This window comes from Danio rerio, chromosome 14 (genome assembly GCF_049306965.1).
Source record: "Danio rerio strain Tuebingen ecotype United States chromosome 14, GRCz12tu, whole genome shotgun sequence".
Classification (NCBI taxonomy): Eukaryota; Metazoa; Chordata; class Actinopteri; order Cypriniformes; family Danionidae; genus Danio; species Danio rerio.
The window spans coordinates 4,805,211-4,815,000 of NC_133189.1; the positions used below are offsets into that span (position 1 = coordinate 4,805,211).

The window sequence follows — 9,790 nt, forward strand, 5'->3', positions numbered from 1 at the left end:
TCAGGTATCAAAAAAGCTTTAATTTACTTCTCTGATAATCAGAGCATGAAATAACAACCACCAAGATTTACAGAAGAATAAAATATCAATAAAATAATATATCATTCTGTTTATTTTCCAATAAATCTTGTCAGACAAACAGACAAATTTAAAAAAATGCTGAAATGTCACTCTAAATATTTAGACTTTGTCCACTGTATTCTCTTTGCAACTTTATCCCTTTTTTAAGCAAGAATAATTAAATCCTTTAAAATGTAATAAAATGCAGTTGAAGAGAAGAATAGAACACCCAAAATGTTTAATTTACTCATCGTTTACTCACCCTTGAGTGGTTCCAAACCTGTTTGAGTTTAAATTTTACTGTTGAACACAAAAGGAGATATTTTGAAGAATGTTTGAAACTTGTAACTATTGACATCCATAGCCGGACAAACAAATACGATGGAAGTCAATAGTAACAGGTTTCTAACATTCTTCAAAATATCTTGTTTCATGTTCAACAGAAAAGAAGATATTTTAAAGAATTTTAGAAACCGGTAACCATTGACTTCTATAGTAGGAAAAACAAATACTATGGAAGTCAATAGTTAATATTGTCTATGATTCTTCAAAATATCTTCTATTGTGTTCAACAGAAAATACAATTATTTTAAAGAATGTTAGAAACAGGTAAACATTGAATTCCATAGTAGGAAAAACAAATACTATGGAAGTCAATAGTTACCGGTTTCAACATTCTACAAAATATCTTCTTTTGTGTTCAACAGAAAATATGATTATTTTAAAGAATGTTTGAAATAAGTAAACATTAAACTCTGTAGTAGGAAAAACAAATACTAAGGAAGTCAATAGTTACCGGTTTCAACATATTTTGAAGAATGTAAGTAACTAAAATGGTAACCATTGTCTTCCATAGTAGGAAAGTCAATTACTATGGAAGTCAATAGTTACCGGTTTCAAACATTCTACAAAGTATCTTCTATTGTGTTCAACAGAAAAGAAGATATTTTAAAGAATGTTAGTGACTGAAATGGTAACCATTGTCTTCCATAGTAGGAAAAACAATTACTATGGAAGTCAATAGTAACCGGTTTCAAACATTCTACAAAATATCTTCTTTTGTGTTCAACAGAAGAAAGAAAGACAAAGAGGTTTGCAAAAAGTGAAGGGCGAGTAAACGACGACAGAATGCTCAGTTTTGGGTGAACTATTCCTTTAGGAGATGTTTGAGTAGAGCTCACCCTGATGCACTCTTCCTTTGGAATATCAAAGACTGTTTCGATCTGTTTCTCCACTCGCTCCGGATCAGCATTTTTCAAATCGATCTGAAAATTTAAAGGAAAAAAAATCTTTAAAATGACAAAAGATAAAGGAATTGATGATTCATTTAGGATTTGGAGCAGCTATGGTTAAAGTCGAGGAAATATAAGCATCAATTCACTATTAAAATGACTTTATTAGATGAGGACTATCATAACATCTGACATTTATAACATTAAATTCAAGTTTAATACATGCATGTAAGCATTTACGGCTTTTCTAAGTATAAAATATCTAAAATGACAGTACATATAAAACACTGACTGTGTTTAGAGGAAATGGAAGAACATGTCTACCTTGTTTATTACAGGGATGATTGCAAGTTGAGCCTCAAATGCCAGGTAGAAATTGGCAACCGTTTGGGCTTGAATTCCCTGTAATTTTGAAATAAAACAATACATTATTGTTGTACAAGTCATTATAAAATCTTTTCATAATCATCATGTATTTATAGTTGAAGGCAAAATGATTACGCCCTCTGTAAAGTTTTAATTGTTTTTCCAAATACTTTTGAGTGATGTTTAACAAAGAGAAGATTTTAGATATAGTAATTAATTTCTAATAACTCACTTCTATTAATGTGACATTTAAAGGCGGAACTAGGTTAATTAGGCAAGTCATTAGACAACCGTGGTTTGGTTCTTTAGTTATATAATAATTATATATTTAATTATATATATATATTTATATATATATATATATATATATATATATATATATATATATATATATATATATATATATATATATATACACACAACAGTTCTGTCAGGTTCTTGAATCCGATTGGCTGATAGCCGTGCGATATTTTGCCAGTAACATCACACAAAGGCCTCTTCACCTTTGTGTATTACCCACAACAGCAACAAGCAGGCTACAGTTCGACAAATACTGGTACAGAATGTAGTTGTTCAGATTGCAACTATGCAGTTTATTTGTAGGAATAGTGCCTATTTTAAAATATTTACAACTTCTGAGAGCTCGCCGGTGGCGATTGAAGCTGTCTATCCACAAGATGGCGCCAGAACCGCATAATAAGCCCTTGCTCAGTGTGTTCTCTTGAGTGCAAATTAAAAAGCTGTAAAACGGAAGCCTCGTGGGTTTAAGGTGGACCGGATAGAGTCAATAAGAAGCTGCGAATAAGAAGCTGGATTCAGCCTTGTCCCTCCTTATCGCAAACACAACAGCAGTCTGGTGAGAAATCTCTGTAGACGGATGGCATTTCATGTCACGTTCAGCCTTATAACCCTAAAATGAGAGCAAAATTTGCTGTTTTGTCATCACCTTAAGGGGATCATACACCAGAAGCGCCGCTACACATTACGCTATAGAGAATCATTCAAATACTAGCTCTAAAGTGACATTGGTGAATTAGTAATGGCTTGTGCTGTTCTGACGTCAGCTGCAGATGTGAATGAATGGAAAAAAAAAAAAAAAAAAAAAAAATATATATATATATATATATATATACAGTATATATATATTTATATATATATATATATATATATATATATATTTATATATATATATATATATATATATATATATATATATATATATATATATTTATATATATATATATATATTTATATATATATATATATATATATATATATATATATTTATATATATATATATATATATATATATATATATATATATATTTTTTTTTTTTTTTTAATTTTTTTTTTGTATTAGACTCAAACAAAATATTATATATCATAATATCAACTATTATCTAGAAAAAAAATTTTAAATTTTTTTTTTAATCAAATAAATTGTGGCTTGGCAACTAACTAAGTACCAAAATGTATTTTATTTCAGCTTAAGAAATGTTAAAGAGAAACATAAAAATATCAGAAATTAATAAATCTGACTAAAGCACATATGAAAAATGTTAACTAAAACAAACTAAACTAACAAACAAACCTAAAATACAGTGAAATGCTTAAAAAACAAACAAACAAATATTGATGGGTGCATTTATTAATAAAAAAATAAATGAAAAAACCCCCCCAAACATCCGAATGTACAGTATAATGCAGTGTTTCCCAACCCTGTTCCTGGAGGCACACCAACAGTATATATTCTGGATGTCTCCCTCATCTGACCCATTAACACCAGGTTTTGGAGTCTCTTCTTATGTTCTGTTGAGTTGATTCAGGTGTGTTTAATTAGGAAGTTGTTGAAAATGTGCACTGTTTGTGTGCCTTCCGGAACAGGGTTGGGAAACACTCCTATAAAGCAGCAAATAATAGAAGCATGTCAGACATGAAGTGTTTTACCTGATTTGCATCTACAATAAGCAGAACTCCTTGGCATGCGGATATAGACCGCGATACTTCATAGCTGAAGTCAACATGGCCCTAAAAATCCAATTATGTAAAAGCTTTAATTATTTTATTATTGTTAAAAGTGCAAAACATACAACATATCAACACAGAAGACATAAATAATAAAAAATAATGCAAAACAATGACATAAATGCTTTAGTTCCGCTGGGGCCTGTACTGTGAAGCTGGATTAGCTAGCTAGCCAGTTAAGTTTCAGTTAAGTCTGCACCAATCTTGGGTTTTACACAACATGAAGACAGCTCGACTTTGAAGCACACATGAAATCAAAACTAAAAGTATTGATTTTGTTTGCTCGCACTCCTAGTTCCGTGCAGAACAATTCATCAGTGTATGTCATTAATAAAAAAAAAACAATGGTTTGCCATTATAATCTTTAACTGGAATCTAAAAATGCACTTCCTGGTGTTTTTAGTTAAATTCTCAGATTAGGTCTATCTGAGGGTATTGGGCGGGGCTAACATACTTAACCACACCCCTCCAACTGACAGTTCTGAGAGGATGAATATGGAGGGAAAGCTAATGCAATTTGGTCGGTCTAACCTAATTTGGCTAATTGAATGCTAATGCTATTTAAGCTAGCGGGATTCCAAAAACAACATATCCCAGGCTAAATTTTAGGGTGTGATGCATCTGGATTAGCTTCATTGTGGAGTTTCCATGAGAAACCTGTTTAAAAATAGCTGTAAAATTTTATTAAAAGTACACATGTAATCAAAACTAACCTATTGGTTTTGCTAGCTCACATTGCTAGTTTTGTGGTGAACAATTCATCTGTGCGTGACAATAAGAAAAATAAATAGTTTGCCCTTATAATCTAAAATTAAAATCTGAAAATGCACTTTCTGTTTGCTTTCAGTTAAATTCTCAGATTGCGTATGTTTGCGGTATGGGGCGGGGCTAACATACTTAACCACACCCCTTCAATGGTCAGTTTATACAACAAACAGAAATGGTGAGGTGGAGGAGTTTGGTAGGTTGTAATAACTCTCCCCAAACCCTTTTCCTCATCTCTCTGAATGAATTGTCGACTTCACTACATCCAATCAGCTTGCAGTAGAAAACACAAGCCACACCCACTGCTTTTCATTCAATATTTGGTTTCTCTAGAAACAATACAAAAAAAACAACAAATAAACTGGTAGTATGGTATTATGGAGCAGCTAAACTGAACTACCTTCATGGTACCTAAAACCCAGAATTAGTACAAACTAAACTAAAACATAACTGGCCAGCAAGTAGGCTTGGGCGGTAATACGGTAATATGGTATACCTCGGGATCTAAAAATAGCAACGGTGTCAGTTTCAATACCGTTATACCGTCATAAAAAAACAATGCACTTAAATAGGAGACAAGTATTAAATATTATTTATTACAATGCTACAAATGCGTATGCGTGATTATCATCACGAGACAGTGTGGAGGAGAGGGAGGGAGGGAGAGAGAGAGGGAGAGGTGGTGAGAAATGAATTATTATAAATATTCAGATTATTATTGTTTTTATTATTGTTTTATCCTAAAATGTTGATTGTTAAATGAACAGTTTATTCTGATCTATTTTTGTATTGATTTGTTTGAATAATATGATATTATGAATAATAATATAATATATTGAATATTAATGTGGTATATTGAGTAATATGATGTATTGTTGATATTTTATTTAATTATTATATAGAAATATCATCTTATTTTTTTTTTCTACTACTATTTAACTGTGTGTACTGTTTTTTTATTATATATGTATGTTACTTTATAACTGCTTTGGCAATATATTTGTAACATTTGTCATGCCAATAAAGCAGTTATTGAATTGAATTGAGAGAGAGAGAGAGAGAGAGAGAGAGAGAGAGAGAGAGAGAGAGAGAGAGAGAGAGAGAGAGGGGGAAAGAGAGGGAGAGGTGGCGAGTCGCGCACCAAGTGACCTGCAGTTTTGGCAGTATTTCCAAACGAGAAGGGAGACAAGGTAAATACGAACTAGAGGTCTGCATTCCCGCTGCTGTACCACAGGACCCGACCAGATTTCTTGTGGTGCGGGAATGAATTTCCGAATAAATCGTGGAAGCGGTCGGTAACTCTGGTGCAATTTGAAAGGGAGCGTAGGCGCATTCTAACAATATCGCTCCCGAGCGAGCGAGCACGCATGCATCCGTGTGGATGCTGTGTGTGTGTGTGTGTGTGTGTGAATGAGAGAGAGAGCGTAGTGCTGTGCGTCTCTCTCTTTCTCTCTCTCTCTCTGTGTGTGTGTGTGTGTGTGTGTGTGTGTGTATGAATGAGAGAGAGCGTCCTGCACAGATCTCTAATACGAACAAGACAAACAGGTGACCGTGAACCTAAGGTCACATATACGGTATTCAGTATCTGAATGGTTTAGGCACAAGCCAACAGTTTGGTAATGCTGTCTGAACCTTACGTCATAATTTTTTTATTATGCATGGTAATACCGGATACCGGGGTAAAAAAAAGGAGGAGGTTTGACAGTATCAAAATTTGGATACCGCCCAAGCCTACTTGCAAGCTAATCCGGCTTCGTGGAACAGGCCTCAGATCACTCCGCCACCAGTGATGTTCATATCTCTGTTCTCACCGGTGTGTCGATGAGATTGAGCAGGTAAGTCTGTCCGTGGTGCTGGTAGAAAAGGGAAGCAGTCTGAGCTTTAACGGTGATTCCTCGTTCTCTCTCCACCTGCAGTTTATCCAGAACCTGCTTGTTGCTTGCCGTCTTTGCAATGGCTCCTGCTCAGACGCCCCCCAAAAAAAAAAAGATTAAAAAGAAGAGAGAGACATCTGATGAACTGAAAGCTATCAAAACTCAACTGATGGTTGTTTAAAAAAAAAAGGGGGTCACCTGTCATCTCCAGCAGTCGGTCTGCTAAAGTGCTCTTGCCATGATCAATGTGAGCTATGATGCTGAAGTTTCGAATTCTCTCCGCAGGAAACTTTGACATGTCGAAAGTCTCCTGCAAAAGAAAATAAGTCAAATCCAGTCTCCAGATGCATTAGTTAAGAAAAGCGGCATCTACAAAGGGAATAAATCGCCATTTACTCGAACAATGCTGGGATGTTGTAACGAAATATGAGCAAACACAATTCATTCATTCATTTTCTTGTCGGCTTAGTCCCTTTATTAATCCAGGGTCGCCACAGCGGAATGACCCGCCAACTTATCCAGCATGTTTTTACTCAGCGGACGCCCTTCCAACTGCAACCCATCTCTGGGAAACATCCAAACACACACACACTCATACACTACGGACAATTTAGCTTATCCAATTCACCTGTACCGCATGTCTTTGGACTGTGGGGAAAACCAGAGCACCCGGAGGAAACCCACGCGAACGCAGGGAGACCATGCAAACTCCACACAGAAACGCTGTGTCGCTGGTTCGAACCTCGGCTCAGTTGGCGTTTCTGTGTGGAGTTTGCATGTTCTCCCTGCGTTCGCGTGGGTTTCCTCCGGGTAACCTTCTTGCTGTGAGGCGACAGCACTACCTACTGCGTTACTGCGTCGCCCAGCAAACACAATGTTGGGTTACTTATTATTATTTTTTTATGAACTTAAAAGGGACCTGTTATGCTCCTTTTTACAAGATGTAAAATAAGTCCCTGGTGTCTATAGAGTGTGTTTGTGAAGTTTCAGCTCAAAATACTACACAAATAATGTTGTATAATTCTTTGAAACTCCCCCTTTTAAGCTTTGATCAAGGTTGTGCTGTTTTGGTGACTGTCGCTTTATATTCAAATGAGATTGTGCTCTTTTCAAAAGAGGGCGGAGCTAAATGCGGGAAAACAGGACTAATGCCGAGTTCAGACTGCGTGATTTTAGCCCCGATTTTGACTCGCCGACAGGTTTTGAAAAATCGGCGACAAATGCGTGCAATCACAGGCAAATCGGTAGTGGTGGGCAAAGCGAGGCTTCGTGAAACACTGAAACTATCGAAGCAAATGTGTCGAAGCTTCGAAACGTTTTGAAACACCACTCTACGGTGACACCTAGTGGTCATTTTATTTGTATTTCACTGAAACAGCTTCAGCAAAGAACAGTTGAGCAAATTGATGTATCAAACCCTACTTTGTAGCCTTGAATCATCAGATGGTTTAGTCGAGTGGTTAGAGTAAGTGACTATCATGCGGGAATAATGGGTTCGAATCCAGACTGGCACAATTGTATTGAAATGCTTTACTACCAGTTGGTAATGCTTTGTTATTGTATCGTTTTGTTTCAACATTGCTCTGACATACGAATAAATTTGTAAATAAATTTGTATTTTGTTCATATAACAGGGTTGTTACTAGATCAGATACAGTTGTGGCCAGAAGTTAACAATATTTATTTATATTATTAATTAAATTTCCCATTGCATTTTATTAACGTCTATCCAAAACCTAAACCCATCACAGTACTGTAAAAATATGAATTATTGTTTTACAGTGTTACAAAAATGATGCTAAATTGATGGTGTATCCGCAGCTGTATCCTATCTAGGCTACACCATAAAACAGTAACATGATTAAAATACATAAAATCATGATTTTGGAGTATTTGTAATAGTCGACATTCGAACCCAAAATAAATTTAAAATACAGTACCAAAGTGCACACGCACGGTCCACTAGGCCATACAGGACAGAAACGTAATGAAGATCATGCCAGTCAAATGCAGATTCTCCGGGTCTTGAAACGCCTCTGAAATTATCAATGCTTTGAATCGCTTTTGTCACGTGACCAAGTGTTTCGAAACACTTTAGTCACGTGACCTGGGTGTTTTGGATCATGCTTCGGTACAGTGTTTCGAAACACTTGCGCTTCGGGATCTCGACACTGTGTCGAAACGTCAGTTTCACGTCAGCCATCCCTACAAATCGGTGCTCGTGCATGTGAGCGACAATCACACAGAATGAACTATCAAAGACGCCCTCTGAGAGAATCGCCGATGAGTCGCCGATGCCCGTGAGATATTTGGCGTGCTGAATATCTGGATTCAAATCATGCCGTGTAAAATGTTTTTTGACTAAAAATAACATCGGCGATCGCCTACAGCCAATGAGAGAGCAGCATCCACTAGCGCTGGTACCTGCAGGTCAGCAGGAGGTTGAGGAGTTGAAGCCAGAATCTTCTAAATGAAATTTTCACATACTAATGTTTCCAGCCGGTTGCTTCTACTATGGTTATTGAGGTAGAGTTGGTTTTATATTCGAACATTGGTTCAGTGACAACTTGTGACATGCTCCCATTATTGTTTACCATCGTAATTTGAATATTCATCTAAATTAGCACGCAAGTTGAATAGAAGTTGTTTTTATATTCGCACATTTAGACTTTCCCCTTGATATTATAATTTTATTAAAGTGTTATTTGCAAACTCTAAATTGTGAAATCATATTAGCAGCCAATGACTATCAAAGTACAACATTGTTCAGTCAAATAAACAGTGTTAATGTTGTTTTCGAGTCATACTTGCATGCTAACTCCGATTGAATATTCAAAGTAACATGGTAAACAACATAAAGACTTCTAAATGAACGAATGTGCGAATATAAAACCAACTTTACCTCTATAGTTTGACCTCAAAACAACTTTAGCACTATTTTATTGACTGTAAACAATGTTCTACTTTAATAGTCATTGCCTACTAATCTAATTTCATTATTTAGTATTAGCAAAGACTACTTTTCTGCCATTATATTAATAAGAAAAAAAGAATGTCTGACAACTAATACCACTTTTACCTCAATCTATAGTTCTGTAAACAAATTAAATCAACACATTTACCTTCTCAGTCGCAGATGAGCTGAGGTCTCTGACAGAACCGAGGCTCTTCATCCACCTGTGTCTGATTACTGTAATGTTATAGGTGCAGCCCTGAGACCTGCGTTTAACGCGGCATACTTTAATATCTGTCAAGCGTTTGATAAAGGGCAGAAAGAGCCCGTGGGGTCTCAATAGAGACATCATCTCTACCAACTCAATGGCATGTAATTCATGAACATAGAAGCGATGTTATGACGTTAAATTGCATTTTGATCTTTTCCGACCGAAAAAGAATCGTAACATTAAAATACACAATCATTCAGTGATTAGAAACAGTTGGGTCTCGATTGTGCGCTCCAGTGTGACA

At 35.7% G+C, this 9,790-nt stretch overlaps 1 protein-coding gene across 5 annotated transcripts in view; it reads right to left on the minus strand.

Moving 5' to 3' along the window:
• The window catches only part of guf1 (GTP binding elongation factor GUF1), a 365,280-nt gene that overhangs the window by 16,283 nt on the left and 339,207 nt on the right, over nt 1–9,790 (minus strand). For 4 of the 5 annotated variants that reach the window (XM_073922460.1, XM_068213293.1, XM_009307691.4 and 1 more), the window contains exons 1-6: nt 9,445–9,790; nt 6,521–6,632; nt 6,260–6,408; nt 3,606–3,686; nt 1,617–1,694; nt 1,242–1,325 (exon numbers count right to left, since the gene is read on the minus strand). The exon at nt 9,445–9,790 is cut by the window's right edge and continues 32 nt beyond it. The exons of the other annotated variant lie outside the window; for it this stretch is intronic. In XM_073922460.1, the coding sequence (XP_073778561.1) occupies nt 1,242–1,325; nt 1,617–1,694; nt 3,606–3,686; nt 6,260–6,408; nt 6,521–6,632; nt 9,445–9,627 (687 nt within the window). In that variant the 5' untranslated portion in view covers nt 9,628–9,790. The remainder of the gene's footprint in view (nt 1–1,241; nt 1,326–1,616; nt 1,695–3,605; nt 3,687–6,259; nt 6,409–6,520; nt 6,633–9,444) is intronic. 5 annotated transcript variants of the gene reach the window in all.